This window comes from Sus scrofa, chromosome 11 (genome assembly GCF_054392235.1).
Source record: "Sus scrofa isolate SSC_HxYL_T2T_F1_AM1 chromosome 11, Sscrofa_HxYL_maternal_Yorkshire_Landrace_v2.0, whole genome shotgun sequence".
Lineage (NCBI taxonomy): Eukaryota > Metazoa > Chordata > Mammalia > Artiodactyla > Suidae > Sus > Sus scrofa.
The window spans coordinates 1,244,144-1,271,118 of record NC_139393.1 but is presented as its reverse complement, the minus strand read 5'-3'; the positions used below and the strand labels follow the sequence as shown (position 1 = coordinate 1,271,118).

The 26,975-nt window shown below is 46.1% G+C and overlaps 1 protein-coding gene, 1 long non-coding RNA gene and 1 pseudogene across 2 annotated transcripts in view; all 3 read left to right on the top strand.

Annotated features, from left to right (window-relative positions):
* Positions 1-2,966: 2,966 nt before the first annotated feature.
* LOC146398450 (uncharacterized) lies at positions 2,967-3,960 on the top strand (annotated as a pseudogene).
* A 188-nt stretch (positions 3,961-4,148) lies between these two features.
* The window catches only part of ZMYM5 (zinc finger MYM-type containing 5), a 40,731-nt gene continuing 17,904 nt past the window's right edge, over positions 4,149-26,975 (top strand). Inside the window, exons 1-2 of the mRNA XM_084981227.1 lie at positions 4,149-4,563; positions 5,143-5,207. Coding sequence (XP_084837353.1) covers positions 4,397-4,563; positions 5,143-5,207 — 232 coding nt within the window. The 5' untranslated portion in view covers positions 4,149-4,396. The remainder of the gene's footprint in view (positions 4,564-5,142; positions 5,208-26,975) is intronic.
* Positions 7,184-12,269, top strand: LOC146398449 (uncharacterized). The gene is made up of 2 exons (XR_014818930.1): positions 7,184-8,717; positions 10,591-12,269. It is a non-coding gene; the product is annotated as an uncharacterized LOC146398449 (long non-coding RNA).

The window sequence follows — 26,975 nt, the reverse complement described above, 5'->3', positions numbered from 1 at the left end:
GGCTCAGATCCTGCGTTGCTGTGGCTCTGGTGTAGGCTGGTGGCTACGGCTCCGATGAGACCCCTAGCCTGGGAACCTCCATATGCCACGGGAGAGGCCCAAGAAATAGCAAAAAGACAAAAAACAAAAACAAAAGCAAAACCAAAAACAAAATAAAATAAAAAAAAAGAAATGCAATAATTTATGTTTCCAGCAACTTTACCAAATTCATTGATGAGCTCTAGTAGTTTTCTGGTTGTGTCTATAACTCTGTGTATAGCATCTTGTCATCTGCAAACAGTGACAGTTTTAGTTCCTACTTTCCAATTTGGATTCCTTTTATTTTTCTTTCCTGATTGCTGTGGCTAGGACTTCTGAAACTTTGTTGAATAAAATTGGTGACAGTGGGCATATTTGTCTTGTTCCTCTGCAAAAGCATTAAAGAGGAAATGCTTTCAGATTTTTATCATTGAGTATGATGTTAGCTGTGGGTTTGTCATATACGGCTTTTATTATGTTGAGTATGTTCCCTCGATGCCCACTTTATTTTTATTTTTTTATTTTTTTAGTCTTTTTAGGGCTGCAACTGCAGCATATGGGGGTTCCCAGGCTAGGGGTTGAATCAGAGCTACAGCTGTGGGCTTACGTCACAGCCACAGCAACACCAGATCCAAGACGCATCTGTGACCCACACCACAGCTCAGGGAAGTGTCAGATCCTTAACCCACTTAGAGAGGCCAGGGATGGAACCCACAAACTCAGGGTTCCTAGTCAGACTTGTTTCCCCTGCACCACGAGGGGAACTCCTATGCCTGATTTTTTTTTTTTTTTTAACACCAATGGCATTTGGAAGTTCCCTGGGACAGGGATGGAACCCAACCCACAGCACTGACCTGAGCCACTGCAGTGTAATGCCAGATCCTTAACCCACTGTGCCTCAGGGGAACTCCCTGTATAATATTCTGAAATCATGTCTGAGCATTAGAGTTTCCTAAGCCCAGATCAACACATTTGTGAAGGTGGAGAATTAGAGATAAAAGATACTAGGGATTTAATGCTTATTTTGGATGGCCCCACAAAATAAAAAGATATTTTATGTAAGAAATGAGGAAAGTTTATGAGAATGAATGATTGCAACGCTTAAGAGGGTTGATTAGTTTTTAAGTCTTTTTTTATTTTTTTTGCTTTGCTTCCCTCCCCAGTATTTCAATCTTAATTCTCTCCCAATAATGTTTTTTTTTTTTTTTTTTTTTTTTTTTTGTCCTTTCTTTTTTTCTCTTTTTGGGCTGCACCTTCGGCATATGGAGGTTCCCAGGCCAGGGATCCAATTGGAACTGTACCCGCCAGCCTATGCCACAGCCACAGCAACACCGGATCTGAGCTGCAGCCTCGACCTACACCACACCTCATGACAACGCTGGATTCTCAATCCACTGAGCGAGGCCAGGGATCAAACCCGTGTCCCCATAGATGCTAGTTGGGTTCGCTAACTGCTGAGCCACGTTGGGAACTCCCCAATACTGTTTAAGATGAGTGCGCTGATTTCCTATGATAATGAAAATATTCTGTATCTGTGCTGTCGAATGTGGTAGCTACTAACAGTCAGAGAGTTTAGGTAACTTGCTAGGGGTGATAAAGATTCAAAGGCAGGCAATCTGGCTCCAGAAAATGTACTCTTAGTCACAGTGCTTCTCTGCCTTTGCACAAGGGATGAGACCCTTTTTTATTTTAATCTTTTTAGGTCTGGACCTGCGACGTACAGACGTTCCCAGGCTAGGGCAGAGTCTGAGTTGTAGCTGCCTGCCTGCCTACACCACAGCAATTTGGGGATCAGAGCTAAGTCTGCAACATATACCACAACTCACAGCAATGCCAGATCCTTAACCCACTGAGCAGGGCCAAGGATGGAACCGAAATCCTTATGGATACTAGTCAAGTTGTTACCCCAAGCCACAGCGGGAACTCCTTTAAAAAAAAGTTATGCGAGTTCCCGTCGTGGCGCAGTGGTTAACGACTAGGAACCATGAAGTTGCGGGTTCCATCCCTGGCCTTGTTCAATGGGTTAAGGATCTGGTGTTGCCGTGAGCTGCGGCGTAGGCTGGCAGCTACAGCTCCGATTAGACCCCTAGCCTGGGAACCTCCATATGCTGTGAGTGTGGCCCTAGGAAAAAAAAAAAAAAAGTATGGCCACACAGCATATGTTAGTTCTATTTTGAATCTCAGCCACAGCTGTGACCCACCTACTAGTTGGGTTTGTTACCTCTGAGCCACGAGGGGAACTCCTAACGGATGTTTTTTGAAATTTCCTCTGTAGACCCTTTCTTTATTAATAGACCTTTGGGGCTTTGTATTTATGTGTAATTAACAAGTTTTGATTAAGGAGTTCCCTGAATCAGGAATTTCCACATACCATGGGTGGGGTGGGAAAAAAAGTTTGATTAGAATTTACAACATTTATTAAAATATTGGCATTTATAGCCAAGCAATAATTAAGGACTTAAATATTTTGGGAGTTCCTGTCTTAGCTCAGCGGTAAGGAACCCGACTAGTATCAATGAGGATGCGGGTTCAATCCCTGGCCTCCATCAGTGGGTTAAGGATCCCGCATTGCTGTGGCTGTCGTGTAATCCAGCAGCTACGGCTCTGATTCTACCCCTTAGCCTAGGAACCTCCATATGCTGTGGGCGTGGCCCTATAAAGCAAAATAAATAAACAAAAAATAAAAACCTTTTTTTCTGTGGAGCCCACTATATGCGTATGTTCCTGGGCCAGGGACTGAACTATCAGCTGCATCAGCTACTGGAGCCCCTGCAGTGACAAGAGGGGATCCTTAACTCTCTGTGTCACAAGAGGACAAAAAAAAATTAAAGATCTTGGTAGTTCTTGGAATGTCTGTAAAATACAGAACCATGGATCTCAATCCATTAACAGTCTTGCCTCGGCTGATCTGTCACTCAGTAAAGCTGTGTCTTTACCATTCCCCAGAAGTAGTAATCAGGTGCTCAATCTGTTTTTTAAAAAGGGAAAATCACGTTATCTGTATTTCCAGATATTATGGCCACACGGTGTTTGACCAACTTCCATTACACCAAACAGCGTGGGCTCGGCGGCCCCGACAGCCGCCAGGCCGCGCCGGGCCGGGCCGGGCCGGCCTCCGAGCTCCCCCTGACGTGGAACCGCGGAACCCGCACCGCCCGTGACGTGCGCCCGGGGCCGAGCTGTAGACGGCGAACAAAAGAGGCCCCGCGGCCCGGAAGGCTCCTCGGTCGAGCCCGCGCGGCCGCCCGGCCGCCCCTGGGTTCCGTCCCGCCCCGGGCGGCCGGGGAGCGCGGGGCCTCGTCCGCCCAGGGCCAGGGAGGCGGCGGCCCCGGCGCGGGGCGGCCCGGCCCTTCCGACAGGCGGGCGCCCGCTCCGCGCAGCCCGCTGCGCCTCCATCTTGGCGGGCGGCGGCGGGGAGCGGCGTCTGGGTCCGGCCCCGTCGCGCCGGCCGCTTCCCGGGCGCCGAGTCGGCAGCGGGCGCCGTCCCCGCGGCCGCCCGGCGGGGCCCAGCCCGGTTTCCCGGGACGCGTGGGGGCGGCCCCCCCGCCCCCCACCCCCGAGCCCGACAAGATGGAGGACGTCGCCTCCTCCCGCAGCCATGACGGGAGCGGGGGACGCCTCCCCACGGGGCTGCGGCGAGGGGAAGCGCTGCCGGCCCTCGGAGCCCGCGGGCGCCCCCGCCCCGGCCCCGGCCCGGGGCTCCCGGCTGCCGCCCCCGTGGCCGCCCCCCCCGCCCGCTCGCCCCTCCCGGGGCCGCCAGACACTGGACAGGGAGGGCGTTGGGGACATCGAGGCCGCGGCGCTCCCCGCGCGGCGTCGCTCGCAGCCGCCGTAGCGGCCGGACGCCCAGGCTGAGGCCCCTGGGCCGCGGGGCCCCGACAGCCCCCGAGCGCCAGGGGCCGAACGGCGGCCGGTGCGGCGCGCAGGGGAGTCGGCGGCCCGACCCTGACGGGCTGGGGTGGGGGCGGGGGCGGAGGGGCGGGGTGGGCCGGAGACGCGGGGGTGTGGCCTGCGCCTGACGGACAAGCCGTCGGGCCAGCCCCTCGAGGGTGTCCTGAAGGAAGGCGGACGCAGCCAATGGGCGTGCCCGCGGCGCCGGGCCCGCCTTCCACGCCGGCCAGTGAGGGCGCGGAGGGCGGGGCCTGGCGGGTCGGGCCGCGCCGCCGCGGCCGCCGCCTCCGCCTCCTCACCAGCGCTAAAGCCGGGACTGGACCGATCGGAGTTGCGCTGGTTCCCGAAGGGGGGTGGGCCGGGGGCGGGGAGGTTCGTTCCGCGGAGCCGCAGCCAGAACCGGGTGAGGCTTGTCCCCGCTGTGTCTCCAGCCCAGGGCCGCCGACAGTGGGGGTGGCCGGGAGCGGCGCAGCCTCTGGAGGCGGAGATGGGTGAGGGCAGCCTCCGGAGCCTCCCACCGACCCGGGACGAGCGCCCGCGGCGCGGCCGCCGTCGCCGCTGCCGCGTCGGGGCCTCGGGCTGCTGGCGGCTCCACTCATGTCCCAGGCGGCCGCGAGGGGGACGCCGGCGGCGGGGGTCGCCCGGGGCCGCCAGGTGCGGGCGCGGGCGGCGGGGGTCCCCGGGTGGACGTGGGGGAGGGGCGCCTCCGTGGGCGCTCGCGGCGCCGTCTCACCCTCACCGGTGTGGCGCGGGCTCCCTTCCTCGGCCGCCCGGGGCTCGCGCGCCGCGTCCTCACTTGGCTAGTTTGGGTTTCCAATGGCGGATGGCAGCCGGCGGGTCTCGCGGCGTGTGTCAGGGCGAGGGGTTTCGGCCCCGCGCGGACGCGAGCCACCGCCGAGTGGGTGCCGGCGGGACAGGGACGGCGCCGGGTGGGCGCAGCGGGTGTGGGTCGCGGGACGGGATTCCCCGCGTGCGCGGAGGCTGCGCTGGCCCGTGCCTCCCCTCCCCTCCCGGAGCCGGCTCGCCGCCCTCCGCCTGCCCTTCTGAAGTTGGAAGGCTGAGTTGAGGCTCGCCGGGTGCGGACGCGGCCTGTCTCCACCTGGAGTCTCCTCCGCAGCGGCGCGGGGGAGGGAGGAGCCTGAGCCGCCGTTCCCTCTCTTCCCGGCTTCCTCCCCTGGTGCTGCTGCGTCCAGGGCTGCTCTGCCTAACATCCATTTTCCTCTCTCCTTCTAGGACCAGGAATCTCATTCAGGCCCGCTGGGTGAACGTTTGGCACAAGTTAGGGCGCAAAGCAGTTTGTGAGTAGTTTTACCCCGCGTTCGTGTTGAGTACAGTTCGTGCACTATCGGGGTGTGTTTCTGTGGAATTTGCCTTTCTGTTATCTTGAAGGCAAAGTGCTAGTTTATGGGGTGGCCCCTGTCCCCAGAGCCCAGGCACGGTAATCCCGGGAACTCGGAGCCCATATTTATACCACTGGTATTCTCTTGAGTTCTTGAGAGGAGTTAATGTTCGTTCCATGTTGTCCTGCTTTTTGCTTTTTTTTTTCCTTTTTTCCCCCGCTTATCTTTTTCTTTTTGGCCGCACCGAGGGCATATTGAAGTTCCTGCGGAGGGGTGTATCCAAGCCGTAGCTTTGGCTTACACCACAGCTGCAGCAACCTGGATCTTTAAGCCACTGGGCAGGCGGGGGGTGAATCTGCAGTGCCACAGAGACAGCACTGGATCTTAACCTGCTGTCCCAGAGTGGGAGCTCCTGGTTTCATTTTGTTTTTGTCTTTTTAGGGCCACTGCACTTGCGGCATATGGAAATACACAGGCCAGGGGGTCTAATGGAGCTGTAGCCTCAGGCCTCCCTATAGCCACAGCCACTCAGAATGCAAGCTAGTTCTGTGACCTACAGCACAGGTCACTCAACACAGGATCTTTTAACCCACTGAGCAAGGCCAGGGATAGAACCCGTGTCCTCATGCATTCTAGTCAGGTTCATTACCACTGAGTCACAATGGGAACTCCCCTCTAGTTCCATTTTATTTTATTATTTATTTATTTATCGTTTTGTGTTTTTAAGGCTGTACCCGCAGCATATGGAGGTTCACAGGGTAGGGGTCTAATCAGAGCTGTTGCTGCGGTCCTACGCCAGAGCCACAGTAACTCGGGGTCATTGGCCTACACCACAGCCACAGCAATGCCAGATCCTTAGCCCATTGAGTGAGGCCAGGGATTGAACCCGCAACCTCATGGTTCCTAGTCCGATTTGTTAACCACTGAGTTGCGATGGGAACTCCTAGTTCCATTTTATTTTATTTTATTTTATTTATTTATTTATTTTTTTGTCTTTTTGCTATTTCTTGGGCCGCTCCTGCGGCATATGGAGGTTCCCAGGCTAGGGGTCTAATCGGAGCTGTAGCCCCCGGCCTACGCCAGAGCCACAGCAACACGTGATCCGAGCTGCGTCTGCAACCTACACCAACGCCGGATCATTAACGCACTGAGCAAGGGCAGGGATCGAACCCGCAACCTCATGGTTCCTAGTCGGATTCGTTACCCTCTGCGCCACGACAAGAACTCCCCTAGTTCCATTTTAAGTGCTTTGTTTTTATCATGTTTTCCCCTTTCTAATGGATAGAAATAATTTTTTTCTTTTCTGTTGGATTAAGAAAAATCTGAATCCGGAGTTCATGTCATGGCTTAGTCGTTAAGGAATCTGATTAGCATCCATGAGGATGTGGGTTCAATCCCTGGCCTAGCACAGTGGATTAAGGATCCAGCGTTGCTGTAAGCTGTGGTGTAGGTCGCAGACGTGGCTCAGGTCTGGCGTCGCTGTGGCTATGGTGTAGCTCCGCAGCTATAGCTTGGATTTGACCCTTAGCCTGGGAACCTCCATGTGCCACAGGTGCAGCCCTGAAAAAACAAAAAGAAAAATCTGAATCTTCTCTTTTAAGATTGATGGAAGCAGTACTTTTTGTATGTTTTTGTCTTATATTTGAGGAAGATTTGTGTTTCTGTATCCTGACGGTTCTCTAGCAAGTATCACTTTGAGAGGTATAAAATCTAGTTCTCACCCTAGTTGTGATTTTAAGATTTCTTTTTTTTTTTTCCATTTCTTGGGCCACTCTCATGGCATATGGAGGTTCCCAGGCTAGGGGTCGAATCGGAGCTGTAGCCACAGGCCTACGCCAGAGCCACAGCAACACAGCAACGCCGGATCCTTAACCCACTGAGTAAGGCCAGGGATCGAACCCGCACCCTCATGGTTCCTAGTCGGATTCATTAACCTCTGCGCCACGACGGGAACTCCTGAATTTAAGATTTTTAAGATTGACCACTGAGGAGTTCCCGTTGTGGCACATCGGTAACAAAACCAACCAGTAATGATGAGGTTGCAGGTTCAATCCCTGGCCTCGCTCAGTGGGTTACAATCTGGCTTTGCCATAAGCTGTGGTGTAGGTTGCAGACAGCTCATATCCTGTGTGGCTGTGGCTGTGCTGTACAGCTCCAGTTTGAACCCCAGCCTGGAAACCTCCATATGTTACAGGGGCCGGCCCTAAAAAGCCAAAAAAAAAAAAAAAAAAAAACCCACCACCAACAAAAGATTGATCACTGAGTTGGTAATGACAGCTTCTATTATGAAATTAATGTTTTTTTCTTGTTACTACAAAGTGACCTATGTGCTGTTCCTTTTGATACATTAAAATGCCTACTTCTCTGTCTGCATGGCAGTTAATGGCTTTTATACCAATTCTGGTCTTAATTTATTAGGTGTCTCAAAATGATTTTTTTAAAAAAATCTCTGATTCTGCTTGTTAACTGGGATTCTTTTTTTTTTTTTTTTTAACTTCTCTCTCTTTTTTTTTTTTTTTTTATTTTCCCACTGTACAGCAAGGGGGTCAGGTCATCCTTAGATGTATACATTGCAGTTACAGTTTTTTCCCCCATAACTGGGATTCTGTACAGTGGTAGGTCCTGCTTGTTTCGTCCTTTCAGCCAATCAGTTTTACGCTGGTCGTCAAAAAGAAACTTACGGCTCGTTTATCTGTTATAGTGCCCCTCTTTCTGCCTCCCTCTGCCCTTGCTGCTCTCTGCCAAACTTGGCTTTGCTCTTAGTCTGTTATGCTTCAGAACACACTTTAGTTAGACAGCTTTTCGGAATGGCTGTTTCAACTGGGTAATTCCCGTAGGATACCTGATGTCTCACATGACTTGTTAGTTTTGTGAGGTGGTGGAATGTGGGTGGGCTTCTAGAGCTGTTCATAGAGAAGATAAGGGATCTTCACAGAGAAAGGGAACTGCTGAAGACTAAGACGGGCGGAAGACCCAGTCACTGACCCAGCTATTACCTCGTAGAAACCCCACTGTTCTCAACAGCATGTGCCTAGGGTGTTTGCAGCATGGTGTTCAAGGACGGGGTTTAGTGCCCGCCGGAGGGGTTCAAACCTCTGCTCTCTTACTTGCTTTGGCAAGTGTAAACTAAAGAAGGATCAATAAATGAATTTTTATAAATGTTCCTCTTATTCAATTAATAGATTTTTATCGTGAGTGTTTTGTAAATGAGTGAAAGAGTTGTCTCTCTTCCCAAGGTTACCATCAAGCTGGTACAGTGCTCCTGAGTGATGCAGGACACACTTAGATGCACATGTATTGTTAATAGTAGCTGTGATTCTTTTGTTTTCTGTTAATTCCTCAGCTTTATTACTGAATTTTTTGTTTTTGCTGAGCTCTTACTTTCCAGAATCTCTTTTTTATACTCGAAATGCTATTTTTTTTTTTTTTTTGCAATCTTTTGCTTATCAAGTATCCATTTAAAGAAATGTTAGTGTGTGGGTTTTCATTTTGTTTTCTTTTCCCTACATTTTTCTTTTTCCTTTTTTTTTCTCCTTTAATGATTTTTTTTTAGGAAGCTTTCCTCATTGTTCATAATTCTTGATTGGTCTACTCACATTTAAGAATTGGGAAATAAGAGTTCCAGTTGTGGCTCAGCAGTAACGAACCTGATTAATATCCATGAGGACTTGGGTTCGATCCCTGGCCTTGCTCAGTGGGTTAAGGACCTGGCGTTCCTGTGAGCTGTGGTGTAGGTTGCAGAGGTGACTTGGATCCTTCATTGTAGTGTCTGTGGTGTAGGCCAGCAGCTAAAGCTCTGATTCAACCCCTAGCCTAGGACCTTCCACATGCTGTGGGAGCAGCCCTAAAAAGAAAAGGAGGAGTTCCCGTCGTGGCGCAGTGGTTAAGGAATACGACTAGGAACCATGAGGTTGCAGGTTCGATCCCTGGCCTCGCTCAGTGGGTTAAGGATCCAGCGATGCCGTGAGCTGTGGTGTAGGTTGCAGACGCGGCTCGGATCCTGAGTTGCTGTGGCTCTGGCGTAGGCCAGCGGCTACAGCTCCGATTCGACCCCTAGCCTGGGAACCTCCACATGCCGAGGGAGCGGCCCAAGAAATGGCAAAAAGACAAAAAATGAAAATAAAAAAAGGAAAAAAAGAATTGCGAAATAGAGGAGTTCCCACCATGGCACTATGGTAAGAAGCTGAGTAGAGGAGCTCAGGTCGATGCAGAGGTGCAGGTTGGACTCCTGGACTAGCACAGTGGCTTAAAGATCTGGTGTAGCCACAGGTGTGGTGTAGGTCACGACTGAGGCTGGGATTCAGTGTGGAAATTACATATGCTGCGAATGTGGCCATAAAACTTAAAAAAAGCAGTTCTTGTGGGTCGGTGTTAACTAACCTAACTAGTATCCATGAGGATGCAGCTTCCATCCCTGGCCTTGCTCCATTGTTTGGGGATCCCTTGTTGCTGTAACCTGTGGTGTAGCTCACAGATGCAGTTCGGATCTGGCGTGGCTGTGGCTGCGGTGTGGGCCCACAGCTGCAGCTCTGATTTGACTCCTAGCCTGGTAACTTTTATATGCCACGGGTGCGGCCCCAAAAAGAAAAAAAAATTAAAAGAACAAAGGAAAGTGTTGGGAAATAGGGAATAGATTGGACGAGTGAGTGAAGCTTTCAGCTTCTAGTTCACTGTAGGATGATTCTTTTTTGGCCAGTTGATGGAGAACTTGTGAAGTCATCGTCTTTTTAGTTCCTTCCCTTTTCTGGGCCCCTAATACCACAGAAAGAAGTATTTCTTTCTGATTTTTTTGTTTGTTTTTTTGTTTTTTTGTTTAGGGCCACTCCCACAGCATATGGAAGTTCCCAGGCTAGGGGTCAAATTGGAGCTATAGCTCCTGGCCTACGTCACAGCCATAGCAACGCCAGATCCGAGCCTCATCTGCGACCCTACACCACAGCTCACGGCAGCATCAGATCCTTAGCCCACTGAACAGGGCCAGGAATTGAACCTGTGTCCTCATGGATACTAGTGAGTTACCACTGAGCCACAGTGGGAACTCCTAGACAAGTCTTTTGAGGAAGAAGTCTTCCAGGGGTGAGTCTGCTATCTGGAAGGTAGACCTCTGGATGCCAGTGCTCTGGAGATCAAGTAGGATGGGGCATTTCACATGCGTGGTACTGAAGCATTCAGCAATGTCTGGTCACCCCTAGACAAAGATCTTAGGGTCTCCCCTCTCTGAAGAAGAAAACTGAGAATTTGGCCAGGGTGGGAAAAGACGTGTCATCAGCAACTCAGAGGGAGAGAGGGGAATTTTGGTTTTCACATCCTCCTTATTTTCATCGCCTACTCCCTATTCCAGTGATAACGGCAGCTGTGGTGTAGGTCGCAGATGCGGCTTGGATCTGGCATTGCTGTGGCTGTGGCATAGACCGGTAGCTGCACCTATAGGCTTCTGAGTCTTTTGAGTCTGGATGTTTCTCAGCTTTTTCCATCACTGTCTTAGAGTTTGGCTATCTCAGGTATGGAGAGTTAGTTAACTACTCATCCCTCACCTCTTCAGTTTATCAAATTTGTTGCTTTGCTTGGAGTAAGAACTTTACTGTTGTTTATGGAGATTTTGGAAGTGATCGAAGTTAGTGATGGGTGATCTATCGTCTTTTTTTTCTTTTTCTTTTTTTTGTCTTTCTAGGGGCGCACCGTCAGCATATGGAAGTTTCCAGGCTAGGGGTTGAATTGGAGCTGCACCTGACAGCCCATGCCACAGCCACGGCCACGCCAGATCTGAGCCGTGTCTGCAACCTGTATCACAGCTCACGGCAATGCCAGATCCTTAACCTGCTGAGCTTGGCCAGGGATTGAAGTTGTACCTCATGGATACTAGTTGGATTTGTTTCTGCTGTGCCATGATGGGAACTCCCTGATCTGCCATCTCAGTCTCTAGTAGGTTATTGATTGATTGATTTCATTTTTCCTTCTTTTTTTTTTTGCTTTTTAGGGCCGCACCTGAGGCATGTGGAGGTTCCCAGGCTAGTGGTCGAATCGGAGCTGTAGCTGCTGGCCTAAGCTGTAGCTGCTGGGAACTCCTCGTGGTGATTTTAATGTTTGAAGGTTCATGAGCAGTTTAGTTTACCTTACTCATCATGTGCCATTCTTGTCATGGTAACATCTCACCATTTTAGGAGTTCCTTCTGTGGCTCAGCGGGTTAAGAACCTGACTCTGTCTCTGTGGATGTAGGTTTGATTTTTGGCCTCCTTCGGAGTTAAGGATCTTCTGTTTCCTTAAGCTGTGGCATAAGTTGCAGATGTGGCTTGGATATCGTGATTCTGGCTGTGATGTAGGGCCTTTCGGTGGCTTCAGTTTGACCCCTGGCCCAGGAACTTCCGTATGCCAACAGTGGGGACATAAAAAGAAAAACGAACCAAAAAATAACTCACCATTTTTATTTTAGCTATTTCAAAAATTTATTTTATTTTAGCTATTAAAAGAAATTATTTTATTTATTTATTGGCCGTACCCACAGCACATGGAAATTCTCACATCAGGGATCGAATTTGAGTTGCTGTTGTGACCTAAACCACAGCTGCGTCAACATGGGATCCTTAACCTGCTGTGCCAGAGCAGGAATGCGGAAAAAGCATATTTTTAAAACTATAACACTGAACTGCATACTTGATTAAATGTCTAAATTGATTAGTCGTTAAAATGGTATTCTGTGTTAAATGCATTTTATCACAATTTTTTCAGAAGGTAATTGGAGTAAGAGTTCCCATTGTGGCTCAGGGGAAATGAATCTGACTAGTGCCCATGAGGATGCGGGTTTGATCCCTGGCTTCGCTCAGTGGGTTAAGGATCTGGCTTGGTCATGAGCTGTGGTGAAGGCCACAGACGTGGCTTAGATCTGCTGTTGCTGTGGCTGTGGTGTAGGCCAGCGGGCACAACTCCGATTCATTCCCTAGCCTGGAAAACTCCGTGTGCTGAGGGTGTAGCTTAAAAAAAAAAAAAAAAAAGAAAAGAAAAGACCTTAAAAAAAACAAAAATGAAAGAGGTAAATGGAGCAACCTTTGGGAAATAAAAACTGCCCTGAGATGTTACTCAAAGTGAATACAACAGGCAAAACAACCTTCTTTGTATCTTTGTTTTACTGTTAACTCTTATCTTTACTACTAATTAAATAACTTCTTAACTTCTCAGGGTTCTTACCCACCACCTAGAGATAATTTGCATTTTAAGAATCTTGTTCAGGGAGTTCCCGTCGTGGCGCAGTGGTTAACGAATCCGACTAGGAACCATGAGGTTGCGGGTTCAGTCCCTGCCCTTGCTCAGTGGGTTAAACGATCCGGCGTTGCCGTGAGCTGTGGTGTAGGTTGCAGACGTGGCTTGGATCTGGCGTTGCTGTGGCTGTGGTGTAGGCTGGCGGCTACAGCTCCAATTCGACCCCTAGCCTGGGAACCTCCATGTGCCGAGGGTGCGGCCCTCAAAAGACAAAAAAACCCCACCTTGGAGTCCTTTGTCCTCATTTACATTTTATAGTTTAGGAAAGTAGAACTCAGTGATTTGCTCAATGTCTTTGACTAATCCATAACTTTTTCTGTTTTGGATAATATTTTAGAAATGCTTGAATTTTTCTGTAGGCTTATCCATATGGAATTAAAGTGTTTGATGATTAAATCAAATGCACAAGGGCTTGCTTTTGTTTTTCGGCCACACCACACAGTTTTTGGAGTTCCTGGGCCAGATGCAGCAACACTGGATCCTTAACCCACTGTAGTAGGCTAGGGATTGAACCTGTGTTCCAGTGCTCCCAAGATGCCACTGATCCTGTTGTGGGAACTCCATGATGGCTGTTTTTTTTTTGTTTTGTTTTGTTTTTGGTTTTTTATGTTTTTTTAAGTTTTATGTTTTTTAAGTTTTAGGGGCATACCCGTGGCAGTGAAAGTTCCCAGGCTAGGAGTCCAGTCAGAACTGTAGCTGCCTGCCTACTCCACAGCCACAGCAATAATGCAGGATCTGAGCCATGCGTGTGACCTACACCACAGCTCATGGCAACGCCAGATCCTTAACTCACTGAGCAAGGCCAGGGATCAAACTTGTATCCTCATGGATACTATTTGGGTTTGTTATTGCTAGCCACGTCGGGAATTCCCACAATGGCTTTTAATAGTTGTTTAACTTTTTTCACAATCTGGAATTTGAAAATACATGAATACATAATTTTTTTTAGAAATAGAAAACTACAAGGAGCTGAGTATAAAGGATGCCCTTTGTGTTACTTTCCTCGAGAAGTTTAAGGTAAAATCTAAGCAGCCACCAGGGGGTACTGTGGAGTCAGATATAGCTCTTTTCCCAAAACTGGTCTTTTCCATTTTTGGCTTATTCATATACAGAAAGGACTGAGAAAATTTGAGTATAATAGTTCTTAATATTTCATAACTCAGTTTATGCTGCTATTATTGCCTCTTTCCTTTGAAAAGCAACCACATAATAATCTTTCTGGTTGAGGATTGAGTGTTAGCTGTGATCCTAATTGTTGTATTTCTTTTATAACCCTTTTAAACTGCTTTCTTAGATTTTTTTTCTCTTTAGGGCCACAGGTGCGGAATATGGAAGTTCCCAGGCTAGGTGTTGAGTTGGAGCTGCACCTGCTGGTCTACACCACAGCCACAGCGATGTGGAATCCCACCTGTATCTGTGACCTATACCACAGCTCTCGGCCATGCTGGATCCTTAATCTACTGAGTGAGTCCAGGGATCAAACCCTTGTCTTTGTGGATGCTAGCCAGGTTTGTTAACCGCTGAGCCATGTCGGGAACTCCCAGTTTAGGAAGATTTTAGAATAGAATGTTATTTAGCATTTTTCGGTATGAGGTGTTTAAAAGTTTTTTTCTTTTTTTTGTCTTTAGGGTAGCACCCAGGCACATGGAAGTTCCCAGGCTAGGGGTCACATCAGCTGCCGGCCTATGCCCCAGCCACAGTGACGCAGGATCTGAGCCACGTCTGTGACCTACACCACTGCTCATGGCACTGCTGGATCCTTAACCCACTGAGCAAGGCCAGGGGTGGAACCTTATCCTCATGGATGATAGTTAGGTTTGTTACTGCTGAGCTACAACGTAACTCCTGAGGTGGTGTTTACAATTGAATATGACTGCTGTATGAGTGCTTTTTTTTAATTATTCAACATCCATATAGTTCCCACCACCTTTTGTGTGTCGGGTTTCTAAAAAAAAAATTGAAGCCAGCATGTGTAACGTTTACTCAGCTTTCGATCTGTTATTTCTGTGTACTTATGTACTTTCCAGTTATAGTGGACCCTTGAACAACACAGGTTTGAATTGTATGGAGCCACTTATGCGCAGATACGTTTTCAGTTAATGCTCTGGTAGCACTTGATCGGTGTTGGTTGAGTCCGTGGGTGGAACCTTGGATGGGAGGGCCGACTCGGGGGCTTGAGCATCCACGGATGTCCTGGGGCCAGTCCCCTGCAGACACTGAGGGACAGTCCTGTGCGTACTTTTCCCTCTTGGTTTTGACATAAAGGTGATTTCTTGCTGATGCTGAATTTCACAACCCCCTGTGCATACATCGTTCTCTGATCTGCCGTAAGAGCCTTGCCTTCTTGATGGTTCACTTCTCAGATTCTTCCAGATGGGTCTCTCTGCTGGATCCCATTCTCATTTCCTTTCGTGTGTGTGTGTGTGTGTGTGTGTGTGTGTGTGTGTGTGTGTGTATTTATGGCCACACCCGTGGCATATGGAGGTTCACAGGCTAGGGGTCCAGATGGAGCTTAGCTGTTGACCTATACCACAGCCACAGCAACACAGGATCCGAGCTGCGTCTGTGACCTCCACCACAGCTCACAGCAGCACTGGATCCTTAATCCACTGAACAAGGCCAGGGATCAAACCCGTGTCCTCATGGATGCTAGTCGGGTTCGTTAACCACTGAGCCATGATGGGAACTCTTCATTCTCATTTCTCTGGTGCATGGTAGATACACACATGTGTTTGTTGAATTAAAGTGTCTAAGAATTTGGGGCTTAGAGGTAGAGCTCTGAGTTTACGACCTGTTTGGGCTTACCCAGATAGGTTTTCTGATCTGTAAAATGAATCAAATTATACATATGTCACAGATTATACATATGTCCCTAGAACTTTATATAAAAAACCCCTAGCCCAATGCCTGGCAATTCCTGGACAAGGACCAAAAAAAAAAAAACAAAAACAAGATTCAGAAAGATTTAATCCTATAGTTTTATGTATTTTGGCCACACTGACAGCATGTGGAAGTTTTTTGACATCCAGGGATTGAACCTGCACCACAGCAGTGATCCAAGCTGCTATAGTGACGATGCTGGATTCTTAGCTTGATGTGCCACCATGGTGCTTTTGGAAGCAGAGAAGTGGGGGGGGAGAAGACTAAAGACATTAGGGAAAGAAAATTTGAATTTCTGTTTTAATTTAAAAAATTTTTAGGAGTTCCCGTCGTGGCGCAGTGGTTAACGAATCCGACTAGGAACCATGAGGTTGCGGGTTCGGTCCCTGCCCTTGCACAGTGGGTTAACGATCCGGCGTTGCCGTGAGCTGTGGTGTAGGTCAGAGACGCGGCTCGGATCCCGCGTTGCTGTGGCTCTGGCGTAGGCTGGTGGCTACAGCTCCGATTTGACCCCTAGCCTGGGAACCTCCATATGCCGCGGGAGCGGCCCAAGAAATAGCAACAACAACAACAACAAAAAGACAAAAGACAAAAAAAAAAAAAAAAAAAAAAAAAAAATTTTAGGAGTTCCTGATGTGACTCAGCAGTAATGAACCTAACCGGATGTAACCATGAGGATGCAGGTTTGATTCCTGGCCCTGCTGAGTGGGTTAAGGATCTGGTGTTGCCATGAGTCATGGGGTGGATTGCAGACCTGGCTCGGATCCTTTGTTGCTATGGCTGTGGCGTAAGCCGTCAGCTGTAGCTCAGATTTGACCCCTAGCCTTGGAACTTCCATATGTTGAGAGTGTGGCCCTAAAATAAACCTAAAATATAATCTTTAATTTTTAAATTTTTATTTATTTTTCTTGTATAGTCATTTTAGTACATAAAAGTATATTTAGTATAGTAATTATATCTGGACGCTGGGTTATTGGTGGAATTATTGCGTACCTTTGATGGAATTATTTTGTACCTTTTTTTTGACTGTACCCATGGCGTGTGTAAATTCCTGGGCGAGGGATTGAACCATGCCACAAGTGTTACCAGAACCATAGCAGTGACAACGCTGGGTATTTAACCCATTGAGCCACAAGGGACCTCCCTGTACTCTTTTCTCTTTCAAGGAGGCACTTAGATAAAATTACATAAATCGAATTTGTATTTGGGCTATTTTATTGTACTAAAATGTAATAATCATAACATGCTGGAACTTTTTTTTTTTTTTTAACACTGTATGTGTTACAGGTTCATTAGCACGGCCAGATGTTCAGTGGGAGGATCAGACTTGGCTGAACAGACTCCTGTTTTATTAGGGAGTAGAGCCATGGCAACTAGTCTCACGGACATAGGAAATTCATTTGACGACCCAACGAGTCCTTTAGTTAAGAGATCTAGAAACTCATCGATGGAAGATGATGATGATGTTGTGTTTGTTGAATCTATACAACCTCCTTCAGCTTCTGCTCCAGTAGTAACTGACCAAGGAAACTTTGCTGCAACAGAAAAGGAAACGCTACAAGGAAATTATTCCCTAATGCTTCCTTCCTCAAGAGATTTGGCTTCTCAGAAGGGAAAGATAAGTGAGACAATCGTTATTGATGATGAAGAGGACATAGAAACAAATGGAAAGGAAAAGAAAATTTCGTCCAGTTTTATTGAATGGGTACTTCCTGAAACTAAAAACAGAACCAAAGATTTGGATTTCTCCACTTCCAGTCTTTCAAGAAGTAAGGTAAATGCAGGAATGGGTAATGGTGTTATCACTGCAGAATCGACTCTGAAATTGAAATTGCTAATATGACAGCCTTAGAAACAGATATTAACCTCTGAATGCTGGGCGAGATATGAACTTACTGGTTACACATGTAACATCACTATAGAATACCAACTTGGGAGAGGTCGCTAAAGGACTGCAGTCAAGTAATTTTGGTGTTAATATACAAACATACACCCCGTCTTTAACTTCACAGACCAAGACTGCAGTAGGACCTTTTAATCCTGGTAGAATGAATGGGGCAGGAGATGAATTTCAGAATGGAGAATTTGCAGCTCATCATAATCCTGGTAAGCAGTGAGTGATATTAAATATTTTCTTTTCACCCTACATAAACTTTTGGTTGTTATTTTTAGTACCTGTATCTATTTTACTTACTTTCTGTATGTGAAATACTTAATTTCTCTTGTGTTTCATATCCAGATAGTAGACTGTTTTACTGAAGGAAACTTCAGTATTCTCTGTCTACATAAATCATACCCAGTGTGATTTGTGTCAGGTTTTTTTTTTTCTTTTTATGGCTGAACCTGCAGCCTATGGAAGTTCCCAGGCGAGGGGTCGAATTGGAGCTTCAGTGGCTGGCCTCCACCATAGCCACAGCAACACCAGATTTGAGCCATATCTGCGACCTACACCACAGCTCACGGCAACACCTGGATCCTTAACCTACTGAGCAAGGCCACGGATTGAACCTGCGTCCTCATGGATGTTAGTCGTATTCGTTTCCGCTGAGCCGCTGAGCCACGATGGAAACTCCTGCACGTAAATATTTTAAGAATGTTCATGTGGCCAGTCTAGTTGTAATAAAATATAATGAAGGTAATTTAAAATTTAGCATATCTTTTTTGTGTCTTCTTTCATTACTTACGGTGGTACTTGTTTTGGTATTTCTTTATTTGTTTTTCGACCATTTTAGTTATTGACCAACTTAGAATTTTAGAAAAAGACTGGAAAATAACTAGAGCTAAGAAGTGAATCACTTAATAGAATGCTAGTGTTTTTTTTAATTAATCTTTTTCTGTGGTTATGAGAATATTACAGGACATTTGAAAGAAATCATAGTTAGAAATAAGAAAATAGTATGTCACCTCCCTAAGAAGGGGTTGACTGCTATTAATTTTTTTTTTTTTTTATTTGCTGTTAAAATTTTGGTTTGTTTGCTTTTGGTCTTTGACTTCTTTGGTTTTAAAAATATGATTTAGAACATGTTATATATAGTTTTGGTTCTCTTGATGTAATCAAAATTTTAGTATATTATGTCATTTTTTTCCCTTTTTTGACCACCTTGTATTATAGAGTTCCAGGGCCAATGATGATACCCAAACTGCAGTTACAACCTATGCAGTAGCAATGCCAGATCCTTTAACCCACTGTGTGGAGCTGGTGATCTTATCTGCCTCTCTGTGCTCTAGAGATGCCACCAATGCCGTTGAGCCACAGAGGGAACTCCTGTTACGTCATCTTAAAAATAGAAGTTCCAGTGGCTATATAGTGTGTGTGTGTGTGTGTGTGTGTGTGTGTGGCACCTGTGGCATATGAAAGTTCCTGGGCTAGGTGTCAAATTGGAACTGTAGCTCCTGATCTACACCACAGCCACAGCCACAGCCACATGGGATCCGAGGCACAGCTTACCACAAGGCCAGATCCTTAACCCACTGAACAAAGCCAGGGATCAAACCCTCATCCTCATGGATACTAGTCAGGTTCTTAACTCACTGAGCCACAGTGGAAACTCCTATAAAGTATTTCTTTCGGAGCTCCCGTCGTGGCGCAGTGGTTAACGAATCCGACTAGGAACCATGAGGTTGCGGGTTCGGTCCCTGCCCTTGCACAGTGGGTTAACGATCCGGCGTTGCCGTAAGCTGTGGTGTAGGTCAGAGACGCGGCTCGGATCCCGCGTTGCTGTGGCTCTGGTGTAGGCCGGTGGCTACAGCTCCGATTCAACCCCTAGCCTCCATATGAACCTCCATATGCCGCGGGAGCGGCCCAAGAAATAGCAACAACAACAACAACAACAAAAGACAAAAAAAAAAAAAAAAAAAAAAAAAAAGTATTTCTTTCTCTGCGATATTCATTTCTCTATTTTTTAGGAATTATGGGTTATTTTTTACTATTCACACACCAAATGTCCTTGTTTATGTTGTTTATTATTTCTGTTGGATGGTTTTTCCAAAAAAACCTCTTTGGTCTCAGTTTCAGTTTTGGAAATGATCAAAGACCCCAGAGATTTTTTTAATATCTATTATCATGCTAGAAATTAAAATTATTAATTTTAAAGTTAAAAAAAAATCAAAAGTATTTTTTCACTTTACAATATTTAGGTGTTATGTGACAAATACCCCCTTTTTTGGTATTTTTTTTTAGGGCCATACCAGGAGCATATGGAAGTTCTCAGGCTAGGGGTTGAATTGGATGGAGCTGCAGCTGCTGGCCCGCATCACAGCCACAGCAATGTGGGATCCAAGCTGTGTCTGTGACCTACACCACAGCTCATGGCAATGCCGGATCCTTAACCCAATGAATAGGGCCAGGGATCAAACCCTCGTTCTTGTGGATTCTAGTTGGGTTCTCTACCACTGAGCCACAACAGTAACTCCACAGATAGTGTTTTTAATGGAAGGTAAATAATTTCAAGAAGTTTAGTGGCTAAAAGTGACGTTATTTTACATTTTCCCTTGAAGTTGGGCTTAATAGAAAACCACAGGTTATATCCAGCTCTTCACATCTGTTTCTTCTTTGATTCTGTTTCAATACCTTGTTTTGTTTGAAGTATTAAAAAAATCTGGCTTCACATGCCCACATGATTGTAGAATGGAACATTTTAGTAGCTTTTTAGATAATTATTGTTAATTATTTCTTTTCCTTTTCTTTTTGACATAGCACTGAAACTTGACAAGTGGTTGTTTCTTAAAAGTTCTTACTGTGTGGAATCTGAAAGTATATAACAACCTTTTCATACTGTACTACATTAAAATTCACTAATCTTTGAAAGAATTTTACTTTTGCATGATTAGATACCATTATGCTTTTGTTTTTTTGGAAAGTATTGATTTTCTGAAGTATGTAGATCTTCTACACATTGGCAAGCTGTCAAGCTAACAGTGCTGGATGCAGATTTTCAAATAATCTAATTTTCGCTTGAAAGCTGAGTTTTTCTCATTAGCAACAAAAGCTGTTATTTATCTTGAAGTGTTAGGGTCATTTGAATTTTACCATTTTTTTCTTTTTCTCAGCTATTTTTTTATTAAAGTATAGTTGATTTATAATGTGCCAATTTCTGCTCTACAACAAAGTAACCCAGTAATACACATATATCCATTTTTTTCTCCTGTCATCCTCGGTCATGTTCTGTTCCACGAGATCGGACACAGTTCCCTGTGCTGAACAGTAGGATCTCATTATAAGTGTTGTGCAGAAAGGTTGGCCAAATATTTTGGCTGAATTGTGACCACTTTCCTTTACCTTCAGACCAGCAACGTGCAAAAGGCTGGGGTTACTCATCTGATGTTTATAGATCGAACCTAGTTTTTTCTTTGAGGACTCAGAAGGTTCTGGGGGTGGAGGTAGTGCCAGAAAGTTGCTGTGCCCTGTGTCCTGTTTTTCAGCCAGGCTCATTTGATTTTTAAGAATATGTCAGGGAGGGAGTTCCCGTCGTGGCGCAGTGGTTAACGAATCCAGGTAGGAACCATGAGGTTGCGGGTTCAATCCCCGGCCTTGCTCAGTGGGTTAAGGATCCGGTGTTGCCGTGAGCTGTGGTGTAGGTTGCAGACGCGGCTCGGATCCCGAGTTGCTGTGGCTCTGGCGTAGGCTGGGGGCTACAGCTCCGATTGGACCCCTAGCCTGGGAACCTCCACATGCCGCGTGTGGCCCTAGAAAAGACAAAAAAAGACCAAAAAAGAAAATGTCAGGGAGTTCCCGTTGTGGCACAGTGGAAATGGATCTAAGGATCTAGACTTGCAGGCTGTGGCATATGTCGCAGGTGTGGCTTGGATCTGGTGTTGCCGTGGCTAGGGCATGGATCACAGCTGCTGCTATGATTCCACCCCGTCCCAGGAACTTCCATGCGCCATGAGCGTGGCCATAAAAGAAAATGAAAAAAAAATTGAAGATGATGTTGAAGGCTTGAAATCATGTCCATTGAAAATCGTTCTTTGGATCTGTTTGTTTCTTTCACTTCTTTATTGTTTCTTTTGTAATTATTTCTTAAATTTTGTATGTGTACTTGTGCAAGCGTGAATTCAGTCTTATGTACGTGTTCGTAAGTAAAACTAGAAGCTTTGCCATGTGTTTCTTTTCTAGCCTTCATCATTTTTCATGGTCTGGACCAAACTGAAGCTGTATATTTAATTGTGAAGTGGATACTTGTCAATTTAAAAGCATAACGCGTAGACGGATTGTAAAAAAGCGTACTGTAGTTAGTTGCTGTACTGTTACTCCACTAAAATTATGGGCATAATTGGGAGCTCCCATTGCGGCTCATCAGGTTAAGAATCAGACATGGTGTCTGTGAGGATGTGGATTTGGTCCCTGACCTTGCTCAGTGGGTTGAAGATCCAGCGTTGCTTCAAGTGGTGGTGTAGCTTGCAGATAGATGCGGCTTGGATCCAGCATTGTTTTGACTTTGGTGTAGACCAGTAGCTGCAGCTCCAGTTTGACACCAGGTCGGAATCTTCTGCATGCCACAGGTGTGGCCATAAAAAGAAAAAAAATTGTGTGCATAATTGAATCAAGCAAAATTGTTTCAGGAATTCCTCTGGCCCATTGGGTTAAAGATCTGGTGTTGTCACTGCAGTGGCGTGGGTTCAATCCCTGGCCCAGGAATTTCCACCTGCCATGGGTGGGGCCAACAACAACAAAAAAGTTGTTTGAAAATAGTTTTGATTACTGTTGTATGTATTTTTACTGTTGTTATCCCTTTATTTTCATTAATTCAAAACTTTATTTTATATTGCTATGATTTTTTTCTCATGACAGGAAAGACCAGTGATTTTTATTTTTTTATTTTTATTTTTTAATTTTTTTTTTTACATTTGTTTTATTTTATTTTTTTTTATTTTCCCACTGTACAGCAAGGGGGTCAGGTTATCCTTACATGTATACATTACAATTACAGTTTTTCCCCCACCCTTTCTTCTGTTGCAACATGAGTATCTAGACATAGTTCTCAATGCTATTCAGCAGGATCTCCTTGTAAAGACCAGTGATTTTTAAATGTAACTGAAAGACAGGAAGCATTAAAGGACTCACTTGATGTACATTCATATATATGAACATTTGAACTATTTTGTTTATGCTGTGGCAATGAATTTCTATTATCTACAAAATATGGATGAATTTAGTGTTCCAGGGCTCTCTAATGTCCTATTTTGCTGGACAAAAGTTGCGGAACTATGTATCCTTTTAAGTAACAGTTGGTCTAGAATTCTAAGAAGTGGAGTGCCCACAGGGTCAGCAGATGATGTGCCCAGAGCGTTCTGAAAAGTGAAGTCAGCGTGTCAGAAGGACTGTCTTCCTGTTGTTGCTCTTTTCACTCTTTTTTTTTTTGGTCTTTTTAGGGCCGTATCCATGGCATGTGGAGGTTCCCAGGTTAGGGCTCGATTTGGAGCTGTAACTGCTGGCCTACACCATAGCCACGGCAATGCAGGATCTAAGCCAAGTCTGAGACCTGCATCCTAGCCTCATGGATGCTAGTCAGATTCGTTTCCTGAGCCACAGTGGGAACTCCTGTTTTCACTCGAGTTGATGTGTAACAGTGAAAGCTGTCTAAGTGTCTGGTTTTTTTTTTTTTTTTCTTTTTATAGGGCTGCTCCCGCATCATATGGCGGTTCCCAGGCTAGGAGCTGAATCAGAGCTGTAGCCACTGGCCTACTCCACAGCCACAGCAATATGGGATCTGAGCTGTGTCTGAGACCTATACCACAGCTCATGGCAATGCCGGATCCTTAACCCACTGAGCAAGACCAGGGATCGAACCTGCAACCTCATGGTTCCTAGTTGGATTCGTTTCCACTGCACCACAACGGGAACTCCCTGTCGAAGTTTCATATTAACCCTAAAGTTAGTTTTTGCTTAATGTCAGCATTAGTAAAACTAAACAATTTTACCAGAAGACTTATAGAATAAGATGGTGACATTATATTTCTATTGCAAATGTTGTTAATATTGTTATTATTTAGTGTCAGTACTCCCCCAGAGTATCTTTATTTTTATTTTTTTTAGCTGTGTACATGGCATGTGGAAGTTCCTAGGCCAGGGATAAAATCTGTACCACAGCAGCTGCTGCAGTGACACCAGATCCTTAACCTGCTGTACCACAAGGGAACTCCCAAAGTGTCTTTAGTTGCTGTGTTTCCTACTTCTGTAGAGTGAAGGTATTCCAACACAGGGAAAAGAAAAAAAAAAAAAAAAAATAAAGGAGTTCCTGTGGTGGTTCGGGCGTAGCAAACCCAACTAATAGCCATGAGGACGTATGTAAAATCTCTGGCCTCGCTCAGTGGGTTAAGGATCCGGCGTTGTCGTGAGCTGTGATGTAGGTCAGAGGCTACAGCTCCAATTCGACCCCTGGCCTGGGAACTTCCCTATGCCATGGGTGCGGCCCTAAAAAGGCAAAAAACCAAGATTTCTGCAGTTGAGCTGCATTCATTCATTCATTTACATCTTAAGTTCTATGGCCAGATAGAGTCATAGTGAAGTTCTGCAGGCCAGGGATTGAGTCTCAGCCACAGGTGCAGCGTGGGCCAGGGCCACTGCACTGGGGCAGGGATTGAACATGCATATCCGCACCACCTGTGCTGCTGCAGCTGGATTCTTTTTTTTTTTTTTTTTTTTTGTCTTTTTGCCATTTCTTGGGCCGATCCCACAGCATATGGAGGTTCCCAGACTAGGGGTCTCATCGGAGCTGTAGCCCCCAGCCTATGCCAGAGCCACAGCAACGCAGGATCCGAGCCGCGTCTGCAACCTACACCACAGCTCATAGCAACGCCGGATCGTTAACCCACTGAGCAAGGGCAGAGACCGAACCTGTAACTTCATGGTTCCTAGTCGGATTCATTAACCACTGCGCCATGACGGGAACTCCCTGCAGTTGGATTCTTAACCAACTTGCACCACAATGAGAACTAGTTGAGCTTTATTTAAATCTAGAGCTTTCAGTGTACAAAATTCTTCCTTCATGGTGCTACTATGTAAGTACAAATAAAACTGAAACATCTTGTGGCAGTAGGATTATGTCCATTACAGTGAACCTTTGAGTTATTTAATCCTTCTCTTACCTTTTAAAATATACTTTTTTTTTTTCTCTTCGTCGTTTGCCTCGTGGCATATGGAGTTCCCAGACTGTGGGTCAGATTCGAGCCCCAGTTGCAACCTGGCTGCCGCAGCGTTGGATCCGTAGGCCACTCTGCCTTGCTGGGAATTGAAACCGTGTCTCAGAGCTGCAGAGATGCCCCCGGTCCTGTTGTGCCATAGTGGGAACTACTAGAGTAGACTCTTCAGTGAAAGTCGTTCACTCATCCAGTGACTTGATGAAAACAGCAAAACAGGACCAGAGAAAATGCCCAAACTTAGAAAATTTTCTTGCATCCAAGTTGTATTTTTGTTTCATTTGAAACATTTTTGGCATGATACTGATTCTAGAAAGTTTCTACTTCTGTTACCCATAGACTATCGACTCGCTCTTGTCTCTCTGCAAAGAGTAATGGGCGGTGGGCAAGACAAAGTATATAAAATAAGAACAGCATCATAGAGCTACAAATACAGTGGAAGAAATTAGGTTTCTCCTACCTGAGAAGGATCCTTGGTGGAGTCCTCTCTCTGTCTCTTTTTTTTTTTTTTTTTTTTTTTTGCTTTTTAGGGCTGCTCCTGTGTCATATGCAAGTTCCCAGGCTAGGGGTTGAATCGGAGCTGTAGCCACTGGCCTCTGCCTCTGCCACAGCCACAGCAACTCAAGAGCTGAGCCGTGTCTGTGACCTACACCACAGCTCAAGGCAACGCTGGACCCCTGACACCCTTGGCAAGGCCAGGGATCGAACCTGCATCCTCGTGGATACTATTTGGATTTGTTTCCATTGGGCCACAATGGGAAACTGGAGTCCTCTCTTAGTTTGATTTGATTTTCTTTTTATGGGTATGTGTTCGGTTCTCGAAAAGACTGCTGAGAATCTAAGGAGAACTTGCAACAGACTCACGGGGTCTCACAAAAAAGATAGTTGTTTACCCAAGGCACTCTACAGATTTAATGCAATCCCTATCAAATTACAGATGGCATTTTTCACAGAACTAGAACAAAATATTTGAAAATTTGCTTGGTAACAGAAAAGACCCAAATAGCCAAAGCAATACTGAAAGAAAAATGGAGCTGGAGGAATCAGGTGCCCTGATTTCAGACTATACTACAAAGCTGCAGTCATCAAAAGAGTATGGTACTGGCACAAAAACAGAAATGGAAGCAGGATATATAGCCCAGCAATGAACCCATGAAACTATGGTCAACTAATCTATGACATAGGAAGCAAGAATATACAATGGAGAAAACACAGTATCTTCAATAAGTGGTGCTGGAAAAACTGGACAGCTACATGTAAAAGAATGTAATTAGAGCTCTTTTACACCATAAATAGAAGTAAAGTCAAAATGGATTAAAGCCCCAAATATAAGACTGGGTACTGTAAAACTCTTTGAGGAAAACAGGCTGAATGAACACTCTGACATAAACCACAGCAATACCTTCTCAGATCCACCTTCTGTAGTAATGACAATAAAAACAAAACTAAACAAAAGGGCCCTAATTAAACAAAAGATTTTGCACAGCAAAGGAAACCAAAACCTAGAGAAAAAGACAACTCAGAATGGGAGAAAATATTTGCAAGTAAAGTGACTTACAAGGGATTGATCTTCAGAATATATAAACACCTCCTGCAGCTCAAAACAACCCCATCAAAAAATGGGCAGAAGATCTAAACGGTATTTCTCCAAGGAAAACGCACATGGCTAAAAACACATGAAAAGATGCCCAGCATCACTAATTACTAAAGAAATGCACATCAAGAAGTTCCCGTCGTGGCGCAGTGGTTAACGAATCCGACTAGGAACCATGAGGTTGTGGCTTCGATCCCTGGCCTTGCTCAGTGGGTTAAGGATCCGGCGTTGCCGTGAGCTGTGGTGTAGATTGCAGACGCGGCTTGGATCCCGCGTTGCTGTGGCTCTGGCGTAGGCCGGATTCGACCCCTAGCCTGGGAACCTCCATATGCCGTGGGAGCGGCCCCAAAGAAATAGCAAAGAGACAAAAAAAAAAAGAAATGCACATCAAAAACTACTATGAGGTACCTACCCCATTATACCAGCCAGAATGGCCATCATCAAAAAGTCTATAAACAATATTTTTTTTTTGTCTTTTTTTTTTGCCATTTATTGGGCCGCTCTTGCGGCATATGGAGGTTCCCAGGCTAGGGGTTGAATCGGAGCCGTAGCCACCAGTCTACGCCAGAGCCACAGCAATGCGGGATCCGAGCCGCGTCTGCAATCTACACCACAGCTCACGGCAACGCCGGATCCTTAACCCACTGAGCAAGGCCAGGGATCGAAGCCACAACCTCATGGTTCCTAGTCGGATTCGTTAACCACTGTGCCACTATGGGAACTCCAAAAAGTCTATAAACAATAAATGCTGGAAAAGGTGTCAAGAAAGGGAACCCCTCCTGCGGTGTTGTTGGGAGTAATTTGGTGCAGCCACTGGAGAACAGTGTGGAGATTCCTCACCAAACTGAAAGAATTACCC